Source organism: Pristiophorus japonicus, chromosome 5 (genome assembly GCF_044704955.1).
Source record: "Pristiophorus japonicus isolate sPriJap1 chromosome 5, sPriJap1.hap1, whole genome shotgun sequence".
Classification (NCBI taxonomy): Eukaryota; Metazoa; Chordata; class Chondrichthyes; family Pristiophoridae; genus Pristiophorus; species Pristiophorus japonicus.
The window spans coordinates 33,152,075-33,171,368 of record NC_091981.1 but is presented as its reverse complement, the minus strand read 5'-3'; the positions used below and the strand labels follow the sequence as shown (position 1 = coordinate 33,171,368).

The 19,294-nt window shown below is 45.4% G+C and overlaps 1 protein-coding gene across 5 annotated transcripts in view; it reads left to right on the top strand.

Moving 5' to 3' along the window:
• The window catches only part of LOC139264276 (pleckstrin homology domain-containing family G member 4B), a 240,405-nt gene that overhangs the window by 73,425 nt on the left and 147,686 nt on the right, over positions 1–19,294 (top strand). For all 5 annotated transcript variants that reach the window (XM_070880482.1, XM_070880479.1, XM_070880481.1 and 2 more), the window contains exon 2: positions 18,953–19,150. In XM_070880482.1, the coding sequence (XP_070736583.1) occupies positions 18,953–19,150 (198 nt within the window). The remainder of the gene's footprint in view (positions 1–18,952; positions 19,151–19,294) is intronic.

Here is a 19,294-nt window from a genome sequence, read left to right as displayed (position 1 = left end):
AAGGATTCAATTTTCCCCAGTATTTGCTCCGTTTTTTTTGGTGTAGGCTGCTTTTTCTGGCCTAACTTAAAAATCCCCAGTTTCCCCAATCAATTTGCACCTGCGTAACTGACCTAGTTACGTTTTTTTTTAGGCAAGATTTTTTTGCTCAAAAGAGGGCATTACCAGCCGCCTACGCCAGTTCTGATCATTTAGGCAAATTTGACCAGCTAATAGTTACTCCATTTCTACTTAGGCCAGCGTATGTGGCCACTCGAGAAAACCCTTGCGGAGAGTTAAAGAAATTGGCGCAGGTAAGTATATTCGGCCTGGGAGAGGGCCGGGAAGCGGAGAGGACCTGGACTACCACGCACTTGGGACCAGAGAGGCTCGGTCAACCGGGGGGGGGAAGCAAGCGAACTGGCTGGCATCAGGCGGGGACCACACAGCGAGCAGCGGGAAGGCACCGGAGATGCTCGGGGGGTGGGGGGAGGGTACTCACTGCAGCGGACCAGGAAGGCAACTCACTCAGAGCTTTGACATTCATTTTGCCTTGTGGCTGCTTCCCGCACTGTCTCCAATGCTTGAATGTCCCCCTTGTTTCTTGGTGACTCTGACCAGAACACTTCCTCCTCTGACTTGTATTAAACGGTTTTGGCTCTGCAGTTCAGAGCGCTACTGCACATGCGCGGCCATTTCAGAGACGTCAGGAACGTCACTTTTTTCCACCGCGCATGCGCAGAAGTCCCGGCACCTTTGTTCAACGCAGAACGCAGGCTCCACCCCCCGAGGTGACTGGCCACGCTGCAGGGCTGCAGAGTAGAGGCTAAACATCGGGGAAACTACAAAGATTTTTTCCTGGCACATCTACTGACGTATAGAAGCAGCGCAACTAGGGCAAATACACCAGAAATCGGGCTCGGTGAAAATTGAGCCCTTTGTTTCCTAGCCATTTACTCACATTTGATGAACAAATAGGAACACAGGAATTGCTAGACAATAAAAGCCCAAGGTTCACATTGTTGGCCTTCTACCATCCTGGTAGTCACATAATTCTTCTTCTTCTTAGGCAGCCTCTCGGAGTCGAGGATGACTTGCTTCCACACTAAAATTAGTTCTAAGGTGACTGCTGAGACCAATGTGGGATCTACAGTCTCTGTCACAGGTGGGGCAGACGGTGGTTGAAGTGACGGGTGGGTGAGGTGCTTGATTTGTCGTACGCTCCTTCCACTTTTTGTACTTGGCTTCCACGTGCCCCCAGTGAAGAGATTCGAAGTGTTTGCTGCCTTCTCGGATGCTCCTCCTCCACTTTGAGCGGTCTTGGGCCAAGGATTCCCAAGAGTCGGCGAGGGTGTTGCATTGTTTCAAAGAAGCTTTGAGAGTGTCCTTGAAGCGTTTTCTCTGCCCTCCTGGGACTCGCTTGCCATGCCGGAGCTCGGAGTAGAGTGCTTGTTTTGGGAGTCTAGCATCGGGCATGTGGACAATGTGGTCTGCCCACCGGAGCTGGTTGAGTGTGGTCAATGTCTCGATGCTGGGGATGTTGGCCTGAGAGAATGCTGATGTTGGTGCATCTATCCTGCTCGTGAATTTGCAGGATTTTGCGGAGGCAACGTTGGTGTTACTTCTCCAGTGTTTTGAGGTGCCTACTATACATAGTCCATGTCTCTGGAGCATATACAACGATAATGGAGTTGTTGACTAATCATAGCAACCAACCTTTATCAATTAGTCTATAACAGACCCAGACATGACCCGAGGAAAAGCCCAGTGGTGGAGAGCTTTGGGAACCATAGGTCCAAACTCACCTGTTCCTCCTCAGCATGCTACACTTCCCACACGCCATGTTTCAAATTACTCTTATACTGTATCCCAGAATGTTATTTTCGGACAGTAACCCACCTTATTTGCATTGGAATGAATCAACACATCCTGCTTCCTCTCTGTCTGTGAGTTTTGGAAGTTCATTCACCACTGGGGAGCAAAGCATTACATTTGGGGAATGGTTATTGTCCTGTACAGGAAATTGGGGAGGTGCGAGTTCGGGGCCAGGGGCAGCACGGGCCAGCCCACACTGCGATATGTGTGCGCACTTGGCCCGTGCAGCAGAGCTGGTCACCAATCGCCTTGGGTAATCCTTGCCACTGGACCAAGACCTAGCTCTGTCAAGCCCGTGTGGTGGCTGGTGTGCAATGGCCACCCTGCGTTAAAAAAAACACGCACAGGCATCTTCCACCCTTCAGGATGTAGTTCGGGTCCTTCATTGAAACACCTGTGAATTTGTCCTTTTTTTGGCGAGGAAGCAAGTCATCCTCATTTCGAGGGACCACCTATGATGATGATGATGATGTATAGGAAATTAGTAAAAATATATAATTTCAAAAAAAAAGGTTGAAGGAGTAATTTAAAAATGTTTTATCTATAGAGAGTTGCGGGAATTTCCAATTTGCGCTTCCAAGTTTTGAGCCTGAATTTGGAAAGCTACCCTTTGTATCTTGTACTATTGGGTGGTGATTCAGCAAGAAGAGCACCAGGATCTAGTAGGCAGCTACAAAAAACAATTAAAAAGGCCTTTATCTCAAGGGGGTTGGATTACAAAGAGGAGCAAGTGATGCTTCAGTTGAATCAAGCCTTGGTCAGACCCCATCTGGGATACTGCATTTAGCTTTGAGCACTGCACTTCAAGAAGGATATATTGGCCTTGGAGAAGTCACAGTGTAGATTCACCAGAATGATACCAGGGCTAAAAGGGTTACATTACAAGGACAGGCTGCATAAAATTGGCTTGTATTCCCTTGAATATAGGAGATTAATGGGTGATGTAATCAAGGTGTTTAAGCTGATTAAATTTGATATAGAAACATAGAAAATAGGTGCAGGAGTAGGCCATTCGGCCCTTCGAGCCTGCACCGCCATTCAATGAGTTAATGGCTGAACATGCACCTTCAGTACCCCATTCCTGCTTTCTCGCCATACCCCTTGATCCCCCTTAGTAGTAAGGGCTACATCTAACTCCTTTTTGAATATATTTAGTGAATTGGCCTCAACAACTTTCTGTGGTAGAGAATTCCACATGTTCACCACTCTCTGGGCGAAGAAGTTTCTCCTCATCTCGGTCCTAAATGGCTTACCCCTTATCCTTAGACTGTGACCCCTGGTTCTGGACTTCCCCAACATTGGGAACAATGTTCCTGCATCTAACCTGTCTAAACCCGTCAGAATTTTAAAATTTTCTATGAGATCCCCCCTCATTCTTCTGAACTCCAGTGAATACAAGCCCAGTTGATACAGTCTTTCTTGATAGGTCAGTCCTGCCATCCCGGGAATCAGTCTGCTGAACCTTCGCTACACTCCCTCAATAGCAAGAATGTCCTTCCTCAAGTTAGGAGACCAAAACTGTACACAATACTCCAGGTGTGGTTTTACCAAGGCCCTGTACAACTGTAGTAACACCTCCCTGCCCCTGTACTCAAATCCCCTTGCTATGAAGGCCAACATGCCATTTGCTTTCTTAACCGCCTGCTGTACCTGCATGCCAACCTTCAGTGACTGATGTACCATGACACCCAGGTCTCATTGCACCTCCCCTTTTCCTAATCTGTCACCATTCAATAATAGTCTGTCTCTCTGTTTTTACAAACAAAGTGGATAACCTCACATTTATCCACATTATACTTCATCTGCCATGCATTTGCCCACTCACCTAACCTATCCAAGTCACTCTGCAGCCTCATAGCATCCTCCTCGCAGCTCACACTGCCACCCAACTTATTGTCATCCGCAAACTTGGAGATACTACATTTAATCCCCTCGTCTAAATCATTAATGTACAATGTAAACAGCTGGGGCCCCAGCACAGAACCTTGCGGTACCCCACTAGTCACTGCCTGCCATTCTGAAAAGTACCCATTTACTCCTACTCTTTGCTTCCTGTCTGACAACCAGTTCTCAATCCACGTCAGCACACTACCCCCAATCCCATGTGCTTTAACTTTGCACATTAATCTCTTGTGTGGGACCTTGTTGAAAGCCTTCTGAAATTCCAAATACACCACATCAACTGGTTCTCCCTTGTCCACTCTACTGGAAACATCCTCAAAAAATTCCAGAAGATTTGTCAAGCATGATTTCCCTTTCACAAATCCATGCTGACTTGGACCTATCATGTCACCTCTTTCCAAATGCGCTGCTATGACATCCTTAATAATTGATTCCATCATTTTACCCACTACCGATGTCAGGCATGACCGGTCTATAATTCCCTGTTTTCTCTCTCCCTCCTTTTTTAAAAAGTGGGGTTACATTGGCTACCCTCCAGAGTCTGATCCAGAGTCTATGGAATGTTGGCAAATGACTGTCAATGCATCCGCTATTTCCAAGGCCACCTCCTTAAGTACTCTGGGATGCAGACCATCAGGCCCTGAGGATTTATCGGCCTTCAATCCCATCAATTTCCCCAACACAATTTCCCGACTTATAAAGGATTTCCCTCAGTTCCTCCTTCTTACTAGACCCTCTGACCCCTTTTATATCCGGAAGGTTGTTTGTGTTCTCCTTCGTGAATACCGAACGAAAGTGCTTGTTCAATTGGTCTGCCATTTCTTTGTTCCCCGTTATGACTTCCCCTGATTCTGACTGCAGAGGACCTACGTTTGTCTTTACTAACCTTTTTCTCTTTACATATCTATAGAAGCTTTTGCAGTCCATTTTAATATTCCCTGCAAGCTTCCTCCCGTACTCTATTTTTCCTGCCCTAATCAAACCCTTTGTCCTCCTCTGCTGAGTTCTAAATTTCTCCCAGTCCTCGGGTTCGCTGCTATTTCTGGCCAATTTGTATGCCACTTCCTTGGCTTTAATACTATCCCTGATTTCCCTTGATAGCCATGGTTCAACCACCTTCCCTTTTTTATTTTTACGCCAGACAGGAATGTACAATTGTTGTAGTGCATCCATGCGGTCTCTAAATGTCTGCCATTGCCCATCCACTGTCAACCCCTTAAGTATAATTCGCCAATCTATCCTAGCCAATTCACGCCTCATACCTTCAAAGTTACCCTTCTTTAAGTTCTGGACCATGGTCTCTAAATTAACTGTTTCATTCTTCACCCTAATGTAGAATTCCACCATATTATGGTCACTCTTCCCCAAGGGGCCTCGCACAATGAGATTGCTAATTAATCCTCTCTCATTACACAACACCCAGTCTAAGATGACCTCCCCTCTAGTTGGTTCCTCGACATATTGGTCTAGAAAACCATCCCTTATGCACTCCAGGAAATTCTCCTCCACCGTATTGCTTCCAGTTTGGTTAACCCAATCTGTATGCATATTAAAATCATAATGGGTTACAATGATGGTTGAATACATGACATCACCTCCCCCCCAATGTCTTATTGGGATCACAGGTTAAGTCTCTCTGGTGGTTTACGCTCCCTTGTAGAGCGCCTGAGTTGGGGCACCGGTTGTTGGGCGCTGGCCTGAGTGTCTGCTGTTTGCGGTGCCTCAGGCCTGTCCGGACTGCCCACAGTGACTGGGCTTTCTTCCACTTGGTTCCGGTGTTCGGTCACCTGTGGTGGAGTAAACTCTACGTCGTGTTCTTACTCTGCTTCTTCTATGGGATTGCTGAACCTCCTTTTAGTTTAATCCACGTGTTTGCGGCAGATTTGTCCATTGGTCAGTTGAACTACCAAAACCCTATTCCCCTCTTTGGCAATCACAGTTCTTGCAAGCCATTTGGGCCCTGCAGCGTAATTAAGGACAAAAACAGGGTCATTGACATCAATACATCGCACCCTCGCATTCCTGTCATGGCAGTCACATTGTGACTGACGCCTGCTCTCAACAATTTCTTTCATAGTAGAGTGTATAAGGGATGACCTGGTTTTGAGCGTCCTTTTCATTAGCAGCTCTGCAGGTGGAACCCCTGTGAGCGAGTGTGGTCGGGATCTATTGGCCAACAGGAGGTGTGATAAGTGGCTTTGTAGGGAACCCCCTTGAATTCTGAGCATCCCCTGTTTGATTATCTGCACTGCTTGTTCTGCCTGGCCATTTGAGGCCGGCTTGAACAGTGCCATTCTGACATGGTTGATTCCATTGCCTGCCATGAAGTCCTGGAATTCAGTGCTTGTGATATGGTAGATAGAGATAAATTATTTCCTCTGGTGGGAGAATCAAGAACAAGGGGATATAATCTTACAATTGGAGCGAGGCCATTCAAGGGTGATGTCAGGAAGCACTTTTTCCACACAAAGTGTAGTGGAAATCTGGAACTCTCCCCCAAAGTGCTGTGGATGCTGGGACCAATTGAAGCTTACAAGTCTGAGAATGATAGATTTTACTTCGGTAATGGTATCAAGAGATATGGAGCATAGGTGGGTAAATGTTGTAAAGGTGCGAATCAGCCATAATCTAATTGAATGGTGGAGCAGACTCAAGGGGCTAAATGGCCTCCTCCTGCTCCTATGTTGCTATAATAATCTAAGGAAAAGTGAATAAATTACCATGAGTTTATGTTCAACTAATGATATTAAGAAGACTTGTAACCCATCAGTACTCTCAGAAATATCCCAAAGCACTTCATAACGAATTACTTTGAAGTGCCATTGAGGTCCACAGCGAACGCACCTGCAGTAAGTGTTGAGGAGAGAAACTTGGAATGGGAGGGGAAAGGTCCAGTTGTCGTGGTCCACATAGGCTCTGAGTTGATGAGCTGGAGTCCGAGGTTCAAAAACTGCGACACATCAGGGAGGGGGAGAGTTACTTGGACAGTGTGTTCCAGCAGAGAATCACATCCCATAAATTAAATAATTCAAATTTGGTCCATGGTCAGGGACAGGAGGGTGTGACTCCGAGTGAGGCAGGTATGGGGACCCAGAAGGTAGCATTGGAGGAGCCTCAGCCCATGCTCTTGTCCAACAGGTATGAGGTTCTTGCTCCCTGTGTGGCCAAGAGCAGGGACTGCAGGGAGGATGAGCAAACTGAGCACAGCACTGTGGTACAGGGGGCCATTCAAGTGGGGGGAGTAAAAAGAAATGTTGTAGTGGTAGGGGACAGAATAGTTAGGGAGATAGTTACTGTTCTCTGCAGCTGAGAGCGTGAGTCCCAAAGGCTGTGTTGCCTGCCCGGTGCCAGGGTTAAGGACATCTCCTCTGGGCTGGAGAGGAACTTGGAGTGGGAGGGGAAAGATCCAGTTGTCGTGGACCACGTAGGTACCAACGACATAGGTAGGACAAAGAAAGAGGTTCTGCTGAGGGAGTATGAGTAGCTAGGGGCTAAATTAACAAGCAGAACCACAAAGGTAATAATCTCTGGATTACTACCTGAGCCACGAGCAAATTTGCAAAAAGAAAAAAAGAAAAAGAATTAAAAAATAAAAACTTTTGCTTACCTTTTTTGCAGGTCGCCATACTTACTGCTGTTAGTGGGGCTGCAACGCTGGCTTTTCTCAGGCGTTTTTTTTCACCCAGAATGCGGGTGTTTAAAGTGATAGCGCTTTTTTTCGTCTTGCATGACGGTGGTCTGCTTTTCAGCGGTATCTCAAAACTGCCGGCGCAAGACTTTGGCCAATTTACCTGATCACCTTTTTCAGCCAAAAACGGCGAACTATCACCGAAAAGGCAGGCGCAAGGCTGGCCAATTTCCATCTCTTGGTGTTAGGACTGTTGACAAGAATATGTTTGCCTCCTCTGCAGAGCCTCAGGAGCATTAGTGTTAAATTATCAGGAATAGCATGTCACTATAATTAATTATAGTGATTAGATGTAATTCGTATGTGTAAAGCAAATTTATTAGAACAAATATGTTGTGCTGTTGGGACTATGGTAATGGCATCTGTAGAGTGCAGTGATTCAGGGCTGAATAATGTCGGATGTAATGTTAGATGGATCTCCTCGAGTTTTGATAGATTGCCTTGTGGGTTAGGGAGATTTTTTTATCTCGTCGATGAATGTGGAACTCATTACCACAAGGAGCAGTTGAGGCAAATAGCATTGATGTATTTAAGGGGAAGCATATGAGGGAGAAAGGAATAGAAGGTTAGGCTGATAGGTTTCGATGAAGAGGGGTGGGAGGATGCTCATGTGGAGCATAACCATTGGAACGAACCCATTGGGCCAAATAGCCTGTTGCTGTGCTGTACATTCCGTGCAATTCTATGAAAAGTAACATGGGTGCAATCAGATGGGAAAGGAAGAGTGGAGGAGTAAACCTGGGCACCTACGGTGTCCTGCATTAATATCTCATTGTGCTATCCTGGTACTGTTTACAATTCAAAGCTAGCTTACTGAAACGATTGCAGAGAGCTCACTGTCTGCTCAGTCCCACTCCTCTTCTGGCTGGAGCCAAGTAAGCAATTTAGTGATGTCACAAATGAGCGGCCTGTGGGAGCGTAGTCTGCAGAAAGATTAACCCATGATGAAAAGTGTAGAGCACTAAAAGTGCTCTCTATTCTTCTTGGAGTCTTTCAACCTTCAGATTGACTAAGTTGAATAAAGTCAGCATTGTGCATACGAAGAATGGGCATGAGTGGGCCAAATGGCTGTCTGTCACTTGATGGATTTCCCTGCAATTTCCTCCCTATCTTCTATCCTCTCCTGGATGTTTGGGTGCACACGAGGTTATGGTTTCGTGGGAGCCAACATCCCTGCTAAACCTCACCCAGGAGATCATGTTTCAACTGTCAGTCTAGATGCTGAGTAACAACATTGCAGCCAACTCAATTGTGAGCTTGCTTAATGTCCATTTTACAGTGGGATCACTGGATAACCATCCCTTCCCGAGTGTGGGGATGCTGAGGCTAAGCCAGAAATTCCCCGCCTGACATCTCAGCACAGAGCAGGGTTGAACCTGCAGCCATCTCGGGCTATATGGTTCAGTATTGTACCAAATTATGTAACTACCAATTGAGCCAGTGGGGTAGACTGTTTTTCTTGTATTCTGCTTGCTTCCACTTCTGTAGGTTTTCATGTCTCTGCCAATGCCTCAGCCCATCTGCTGCTGAAACCCTCATCCTCATTTTTGTTACCTCAGCACTCAAATATTCCAATACTCTTCTGGCTGGCCTCTCATCTTCCACCCTCCATAAGCTTGAGCTCATCCAAAACTCTGCTGGCCGTATTCTAACCCCACACCGAGTGCTGTTCACCCGTCACCCCTGTACTTGCTGACCTGCAGAAGCTCCTGGTCCATCAATGTCTTGAATTTAAAATTCTTACTTGCATGTTCAAATCCATTCATGGCCTCACCCCTTCCTATCTCTGTAACCTGCAAAGGAATGGGGTACTGAAGTGTATGATCAGCCATGATCATATTGAATGGCGGTGCAGGCTCGAAGGGCCGAATGGCCTACTCCTGCACCTATTTTCTATGTTTCTATGTTTCCAGCCCTATCACCCTCCGAGAACTTTGCGTTCCTCCAACTCTGGCCTCTTGTGCATCCCCCGCTCCCTTTGGCGGCCGTTCCTTCAGCTGCTTCTAGGCCCTAATCTCTGGAATTCCCTTCCTAAATCTCACTGCTGCTCTACCTCTTTCCCCTCCTTTAAGACCCTCCTTAAAACTTACCTCTTTTTGCCTGTGTTAAAGGCGTTGTGGAAAGGCAAGTTGTAGGTTTCCTGATGCAGAGTTTCATGCTCTCCCACTGCTTGGCAGGTATGCTAACTTGTAATGTCCCCTTCTCTGGGTGTAGGGGAAGTTATCACGTGTACTTTCATGTGTGCTTACAATTTGGACCAAATGCTTTAAGAAGCACAAGTAAAGTCAACTAGTGCTTTGAGTCAACTGCGTAATAACAGTGCACTGAGAGAAGGCTATTTTCCATTGTAACATGAACCAACTTCAGGAGAACCGGGGCACAATTGTAAATATAAAAGAAAGACTTACATTTATATAAAATGTCTTTCACGATCTCAGGGTGTCCCAAAGGGCTTTACAGCCAATGAAGTACTTTTTGAAACATAGAAACATAGAAAATAGGTGCAGGAGTAGGCCATTCGGCCCTTCGAGCCTGCACCGCCATTCAATAAGATCATGACTGATCATTCCTTCAGTACCCCTTTCCTGCTTTCTCTCCATACCCCTTGATCCCCTTAACAGTAAGGGCTGTATCTAACTCCCTCTTGAATATATCCAATAAAGTGCAGTCACTGTTATAATGTAGAAATCACAGCAGCCAATTTGCACACAGCAACCTCCCACAAACAGCAATATGATAATAACCAGATAATCTGTTTTAGTCATGTTGATTGAGGGATAAATATTGGTCAGGACTCTGGGAGAATGCCCTGCTCTTCTTCGAAATAGTGCTGTGGGATCTTTTACGTCCACTTGAGAGACCAGATGGGCCTTGTTTTAACGTCTCATCTGAAAGACAGCACAACCGACTGTGCAGCACTCCCTCACAACTGCACTGGAGTTTCAGCCTCGATTTTGTGCTCAAGTCCCTGGAGTCGGGCTTGAATCCACAGCCTTCTGACTTGGGGACAAAGACAGAAATGAGTAAATGCAGGAGAAAAAAAGCATTGGGGCTTTAAAGTGTGATTACATTTCCATTAAAACAGAGCAAGGCATGGTACAGTTTAGTATGCTGTACGAATAGAACCTACCAGCAATTTAAAAAAAAATGTCAAATTCATGTATGCAACTGTATGATATTCATCTGAATAGAAAACCTGAACTAGCAGTGCAGCAAATATATCCAAGAGAACCTCTCCCCCAGTGACTGGGCCATTTGCTGGTGGCCGTAGGAACCTTTAAGTGTATCTAAGGGTTAAGTCATGGCAGGAGAGCTCGGACACGTGATATGCTCCTCCTATACCATGTGGGAACTCAGGGACACTTCAGGTGTCCCTGACGACTACGTGTGCGGGAAGTGTATCCGCCTCCAACTCCTGACGGACCGCGTTGCGGAATTGGAGCTGAGGGTGGATTCACTCTGGAGCATGCACGATGCTGAGAATGACGTGAGTAGCACATGTAGCGAGTTGGTCTTACCGTAGGTGAAGGGTCCACAGCCAGAGAGGGAATGGAAGACCAGCAGGAAGAGCAGTGCAAGGAAGGTAGTGCAGGGGTCCCCTGCGGTCATCCCCCTGCAAAACAGATACACCGCTTTGAGTATTGTTGAGGGGGATGACTCATCAGGGAAGGGCAGCAGCAGCCAAGTTCATGGCACCGTGGCTGGCTCTGCTGCACAGGAGGGCAGGAAAAAGAGTGGGAGAGCGATAATGATAAGGGATTCAATTTTAAGGGGAATAGATAGGTGTTTCTGCGGCCGCAACTGAGACTCCAGGATGGTATGTTGCCTCCCTGGTGGAAGGGTCAAGGATGACTCGGAGCGGGTGCAGGACATTCTGAAAAGGGAGGGTGAACAGCCAGTTGTCGTGGTGCACATTGGTACCAACGACATAGGTAAAAAAAGGAATGAGGTCCTACGAGACGAATTTAAAGAGCTCGGAGCTAAATTAAAAAGTAGGACCTCAAAAGTAGTAATCTCGGGATTGCTACCAGTGCCACATGCTAGTCAGAGTAGGAATCGCAGGATAGCTTAGATGAATACGTGGCTTGAGGAGTGGTGCAGCAGGGAGGGATTCAAATTCCTGGGGCATTGGAACTGGTTCTCGGGGAGGTGGGACCAGTACAAAACGGACGGTCTGCACCTAGGCAGGACCGGAACCAATGTCCTAGGGGGAGTGTTTGCCAGTGCTATTGGGGAGGAGTTAAACTAATATGGCAGGGGGATGGGAACCAATGCAGGGAGACAGAGGGAAACAAAATGGAGACAGAAGCAAAAGACAGAAAGGAGATGAGTAAAAGTGGAGGGCAGAGAAACCCAAGGCAAAAAACAAAAAGGGCCACTGTACAGCAAAATTCTAAAGGGTCAAAGCGTAATAAAAAGGCAAGCCTGAAAGCTCGGTGCCTCAATGCGAGGAGTATTCGGAACCCAGGAGAGGGCTCTGAGCTAGTTAGAGTGGGTGAGAGCTCAGATGAACAGGACCCCAAGAAAGAATGCAAAAGGCAGGAGGCAACAGAGCAGAGTAGCACTGTGGGGTAAGTGTAAACCACAAGGTGATAGGAAGGGACAATATGTATGAATATAAAGGGGCTGCAGGAGGGGTCAAAACTAAAAATCATGGTTTAAAAACTAGTATTAAAACACTCTACCTAAACGTACACAGCATTTGAAATAAAGTAAAATCATTACAAATGGGTATGATTTGGTGGCCATTACAGAAACGTGGTTGCAGGGTGGCCAAGACTGGAAATTACACATACAGGGGTATCTGACAATTCGGAAAGATAGACAAAAAGGGAAAGGAGGTGGGGTAGCTCTGTTAATAAAGGATGATATCAGGGCAGTTGTGAGAGATGATATTGGCTCTAATGAACAAAATGTTGAATCATTGTGGGTGGAGATTAGAGATAGTAAGCGGAAAAAGTCACTGGTGGGCGTATTTTATAGGCCCCCAAATAATAACTTCACGGTGGGGCGGACAATAATCAAGGGAATAATGGAGGCATGTGAAAAAGGAACGGCAGTAATCATGGGGGATTTTAACCTACATATCGATTGGTCAAATCAAATCGCACAGGGTAGCCTTGAGGAGGAATTCATAGAATGCATTACGGGATTGTTTCTTAGAACAGTATGTTACAGAACCTACAAGGGAGCAAGCTATCTTAGATCTGGACCTGTGTAATGAGACAGGAATAATAAACGATCTCCTAGTAAAAGATCCTCTCAGAATGAGTGATCACAGTATGGTTGAATTGGTAATACAGATTGAGGGTGAGGAAGTAGTGTCTCAAACGAGCGTACTGCTTAAACAAAGGGGACTACAGTGGGATGAGGGCAGAGTTGGCTAAAGTAGACTGGGAACACAGACTAAACGGTGGCACAATTGAGGGACAGTGGAGGACTTTTAAGGAACTCTTTCATAGTGCTCAACAAAAATATATTCCAGTGAAAGAGAAGGAATAACCAAGGAAATAAAGGAGAGTATCAAATTAAAAACCAATGTGTATAAGGTGGCCAAGGTTAGTGGGAAACTAGAAGATTGGGAAAATTTTAAACGACAGCAAAGAATGACTAAGAAAGCAATAAAGAAAGGAAAGATAGATTACGAAAGTAAACTTGCGCAAAACGTAAAAACAGATAGTAAAAGCTTTTACCGATATATAAAACGGAAAAGAGTGACTAAAGTAAATGTTGGTCCCTTAGAAGATGAGAAGGGGGATTTAATAATGGGAAATGTGGAAATGGCTAAGACCTTAAATAATTATTTTGCTTCGGTCTTCACAGTGGAAGACACAAAAACCATGCCAAAAATTGCTGGTCATGGGAATGTGGGAAGTTGTGCTGGACAGGCTAATGGGACTCAAGGTAGACAAGTCCCATGGTCCTGATGAAATGCATCCCAGGTTATTAAAAGAGATGGCGGAAGTTATAGCAGATGCATTCGTTATAATCTGCCAAAATTCTCTGGACTCTGGGGAGGTACCAGCGGATTGGAAAGCAGCTAATGTAACGCCTCTGATTAAAAAAGGGGGCAGACAAAAGGCAGGTAACTATAGGCCGGTTAGTTTAACATCTGTAGTGGGGAAAATGCTTGAAGCTATCATTAAGGAAGAAATAGCGGCACATCTAGATAGGAATAGTGCAATCAAGCAGACGCAACATGGATTCATGAAGGGGAAATCATGTTTTAACTAATTTACTGGAATTCTTTGAGGATATAACGAGCATGGTGGATAGAGGTGTACCGATGGTTGTGGTGTATTTAGATTTCCAAAAGGCATTCGATAAGGTGCCAGACAAAAGGTTACTGAAGAAGATAAAGGTACGCGGAGTCGGAGGAAATGTATTAGCATGGATCGAGAATTGGCTGGCTAACAGAAAGCAGAGAGTCGGGATAAATGGATCCTTTTCAGGTTGGCAATCGGTGGTTAGTGGTGTGCCACAGGGATCGGTGCTGGGACCACAACTGTTTACAATATACATAGATGACCTGGAAGAAGGGACAGAGTGTAGTGTAAGAAAATATGCAGATTACACAAAGATTAGTGGGAAAGTGGATTGTGTAGAGGACACAGAGAGGCTGCAAAGAGATTTAGATAGGTTAAGCCAATGGGCTAAGGTTTGGCAGATGGAATACAATGTCGGAAAATGTGAGGTCATCCACCTTGGGGAAAAAAAAACAGTAAAAGGGAATATTATTTGAATGGGGAGAAATTACAACATGCTGCGGTGCAGAGAGACCTGGGGGTCCTTGTGCATGAATCCCAAAAAGTTAGTTTGCAAGTGCAGCAGATAATCAGTAAGGCGAATGGAATGTTGGCCTTCATTGCGAGAGGGGTGGAGTACAAAAGCAGGGAAGTCCTGCTGAATCTGTACAGGGTATTGGTGAGGCCGCACCTGGAGTACTGTGTGCAGTTTTGGTCACCTTACTTAAGGAAGGATATACTAGCTTTGGAGGGGGTACAGAGATGATTCACTAGGCTGATTCCGGAGATGAGGGGGTTACCTTATGATGATAGATTGTGTAGACTGGGTCTTTACTCACTGGAGTTCAGAAGGATGAGGGGTGATCTTATAGAAACATTTAAAATAATGAAAGGGATAGATTAGATAGAGGCAGAGAAGTTGTTTCCGCTGGTCGGGGAGACTAGAACTAGGGGGCACAGCCTCAAAATACAGGGGAGCCAATTTAAAACCGAGTTGAGAAGGAATTTCTTCTCCCAGAGGGTTGTGAATCTGTGGAATTCTCTGCCCAGGGAAGCAGTTGAGGCTAGCTCATTGAATGTATTCAAATCAGAGATAGATAGATTTTTAACCAATAAGGGAATTAAGGGTTATGGGGAGCAGGCGGGTAAGTGGAGCTGAGTCCACGGCCAGATCAGCCATGATCTTGTTGAATGGCGGAGCAGGCTCGAGGGGCTAGATGGCCTACTCCTGTTCCTAATTCTTATGTTCTTATGTTTAATTGCACCTGGAAAAAAGGAAACAAAAACACCCTTCTTCTATCCACAATATGAATTTATTTAATCCCTTTCCTCTTACCAATAATGTGCCTCTCCCACCAGCTTTTAGCAGGCTCCAGAATTATTTATCAGGATGCCAGCATGTTGGCGCAGGCTCGTACATGCCATGCCAGGGGTGTATGGGTCTAAAGCTCAACAACATTCATATTCCGTGTCCATGAGGAATTGTTCAATGGTATAAAGCATTGTTCTATTAATACTTGGGGAGATTCACATTGCTGCAAAAGTTTGAATCTTGCCATTGAAGTCAGTGTTGTTTAAAACTCTGGTTGAGATATGATCAGCTTATTGATCAAAGGTTTCAAAAGAAGGCTATTACAGTCAAGTTAAGATGAACAAGAAAATCACTTAAATAAGATACATCTGCCAAGCTCTTTCCAATATGTTTTGTTTTCAGTATTTTTAATTAGTGGTTCACCTTTATGTTTGCCATTATAGTATTCAGTGTGAGACTGTACGTCGTGTTGTTCGATATATTGCAGTTGCTGAAGTCGTGGAATAAGAGTTGGTGAACATGGACCCGAAGAAGAAAGAAAGAACAAAAAAGTTTTCATTTATATAGCACCTTTCATGTCCTCAGGATGTCCCAAAGTACTTTACAGCCAATGAAGTACTTGTGAAGTATAGTCACTGTTACATAGGCAAAAATGCGGCAGCCAATTTGTGCATAGCAAGGTCCCACAAACATCAATAAGATGGTTGAGGGATGAATGTTTTGCAGGACACTAGGCGAACTCCCCTGCTTCTTTTCCAATACTGCCATGGCATCTTTAGCATCCTCCCAAACAGATGGACAAGGCCTTGGTTTAATGTCTCATTCAAAGACGGCACCTCTGACAAGGTAGCACTTCCTTAGTATGGCATATAGCTACATAGAAATTACAACGCAGAGACAGGCCATTCAGCCCAACCAGTCCGTGTCGTTCTTTATCCTCTACACGAGCAGTGGTTCTAATCCCATGCATCAAACCTGTTCCTACATCTCTTGAGAAACTGCCTTTAACTCCTACTCTCTGTTTCCCTCCTTGTAATGATATTTCAATCCAGTTTGCTGTGCGCTTGGGAACTCCATAAGTAAACTTCAAATCTACATCCGTCTACATAACAGTAAGCCTCCAGAGAACCCTTAAAGCCAGATACAAATTTGATACATGCTTTTCTTGTTACACATGAATTTTCTGTACGTGTAAAATCCACCATATCATACACTTTATATTGCAGAAACACTTAAATTAAGCGGTTGGAGTTGCTGTGAGTGACATTGCTTTAATTTAAGGATGTATGATTGCTCCCTCATCATTTTTTGCTTGAAACTTTCAGGAAATTACTTGGATCAGTTTCTGCCTTATACTTATGTTGCTATTATACCTCAGAGTTGTTTCTTTCTGAGTAATTTTCTTTTCAGTTCACACAGTCAGCGTCGCCATAACAATATTTTCCGATGCTTCTCCTGAAACACTGCTTTACTTTTAACTTTGTCCTTATGCTCCCAACACTTTAAGAAATAAATGGGTTGGAACGGGACCTCGGCGTGTCCGTTTGATCGGCGAAAATGGCACATGAGTGCCAATTTCAGAAGAGGTCTCGCCCGAAGATGGGTCAGGTCATTTTTCAGGCCCCCCCCCTCCCCGCCCCGGGGGTCGCCTAAAACAGGTGGCCTTTTAAAGATCTCTCATTTGGCAGCTGAGCATCTGAAGAAACTGACCACGGTGCCGCTGAGGTAATTAGCAAATCGATTTATCAAAAGGGCGTGAAACGGGTGTTAAGCCCCCCCCCCCCAATTCACACATGCAATGGGCCTAACGGCAATTTCAGGCATGCCTACTGAGCAGACCTAACCAATATGGTGGGGAGCACACTACCGGCTCAATATGACCATGCGTACCTCATCTGCCGCGTTGGATCCTTAGGCGGCCATTTTGTGCCTGTCAAACATTTGCAGTGCAATCCAATTTCTCGGCCATTAAGTCATGTAATGAAACCACCCGGAATATATCCAACCAGAGCAGGCAACTGCTGATGATAATGTCCCAATGTAAAGGACCCAAAGACTTGACAATACTGGAAGCCCACATTGCGAATTGCTCTTGGAAGTCGACAAACCCTACAGGGCAAGATTCACTCCCTTTAACTGAGGTCTCTGCCTTCCTATGGGCCTTGATCAGGAGAGAAGGTACCAGATATACAGGCTATGATCCCAATTTGCATGTTACTCTCTCTCGGGGCACCTGATATGATAAAAATATTGTCGATGGGCTTGGCAGATGGAGTATAATGTTGGAAAGTGTGAGGTCATGCACTCTGGCAGAAAAAAATCAATGAGCAAGTTATTATTTTAATGGAGAAAGATTGCAAAGTGCCGCAGTACAGTGGGACCTGGGGGTACTTGTGCATGAAACGCAAAAGGATGGTATGCAGGTATAGCAAGTGATCAGGAAGGCCAATGGTATCTTGACCTTTATTGCAAAGGGGATGGAATATAAAAGCAGGGAAGTCTTGCTGCAGCTATATAAGGTATTGGTGAGGCCACACCTGGAATACTGCGTGCAGTTTTGGTTTCCATATTTACGAAAGGATATACTTGCTTTGGAGGCAGTTCAAAGAAGGTTCACTAGGTTGATTCCAGGGATGAGGTAGTTGACTTATGAGGAAAGGTTGAGTAGGTTGGGCGTCTACTCATTGGAACTCAGAAGAATGAGAGGTGATCTTATCGAAACATATAAGTTTATGAGGGGGCTTGACAAGGTGGATGCAGAGAGGATGTTTCCACTGATGGGGGAGACTAGAACTAGAGGGCATGGTCTTAGAATAAAGGGCCGCCCATTTAAAACAGAGATGAGGAGAAATTTCTTCTCTGAGGCTTGTAAATCTGTGGAATTCGCTGTCTCAGAGAGCTGTGGAAGCTGGGACATTGAATAAATTTATGACAGAAATAGACAGTTTCTTAAACGATAAGGGGATAAGGGATTATGGGGAGTAGGCGGGAAAGTGGAGCTGAATCCATGATCAGATCAGCCATGATCTTATTGAATGGCTGAGCAGGCTCGAGAGGCCGTATGGCCTATTCCTGTTCCTATTTCTTATGTTCTTAGTATTGTGTCTCTGCACCTTGTTACAAACTCACACGAGGCATGGATATATCAGACACGGTCACTGTGTGACCTTCACTTTATTCCCAGGACTAAAGAGTGCTGATCCTGGGTGGGACCTCCCCTTTTATACCTGGAAGCCCAGGTGAGGTGCTCACTCCCTGTGGTCAGGGTGTGCATTACAAGGGTACAGGTACAGGATGCATGAGTTACAGTTACATACTTATAGTCATTGCAAGATGGTGAAATACATGGCACTTATGTTCTTATGACTCCCTGCTCAATGGTGCATGCTAGGGTGTCGTGTTCAGTGGGTAGTACTCTTGCCTCCTGAGTCAGAAGGTTGTTGGATCATGTCCCACTCCAGAGACTTAAGGTCATAATCTAGGCTGACACTCCTGATGCCAGTACTGCACTGTTGGAGGTGCCATCTTTTGGATCAGACATTAAACCGGGGCAATGTCTGCTCTCAGTGGACATGACGCTATTTCGAAGAAGAGCAGGGGAGCTATCCCTGGTGTCCTCGTCAATAATTATCCCTCCATCAATATCACTAAAACTGGTCTGGTCATTATCACATTGCTGTTTATGAGAGCTTTCTGTGTACATATTGGCTGCCACATTTCATATATTACAACAATGACTACACTCCAAAAGTACTTCATTGGCAGCAATGCACTTAGAGACATCTTGAGCTCATGAAAAGCACTATATGAATGCAAGTCTGTGTTTGTCCCTCCAATTCGAACATTTTTTAAACGGTCGCTTCACTTTCAGCTCAGAACATGTTCCAAAAATGTCGAAGCGCACGGATTGGCAGAATGGCTCACTCCCGTTTCTGTTTCTCCCTCTCATAGGACTCGGAGTCCCTCGACACCTACATACAGAACACGCTCTCTGCTCTGTACCCCCCGTTCGAAGCCACTGCGGCCACTGTCCTGTGGCAGCTGTTCCATGTGGTGGAGAAGTCGTATCGAGGGGATGGACTCTGCTGCCTGATCGATTTCCTGGTTCCCGCCAAGAGAATCCTGCAGTGCATTCAGCGGGACACATGTGTAAGTAAAGGCTCGCCACTGGAAACAAGGGCATTCATTGTTGATGGCTTAAGGAACACAGATAACGCAACAAGAATCTTGTAGAACTACACAGCACTTTTAGCCTGGCTAGAATAAAGTGGGATTAGTTAGCAGAGTCTTGTT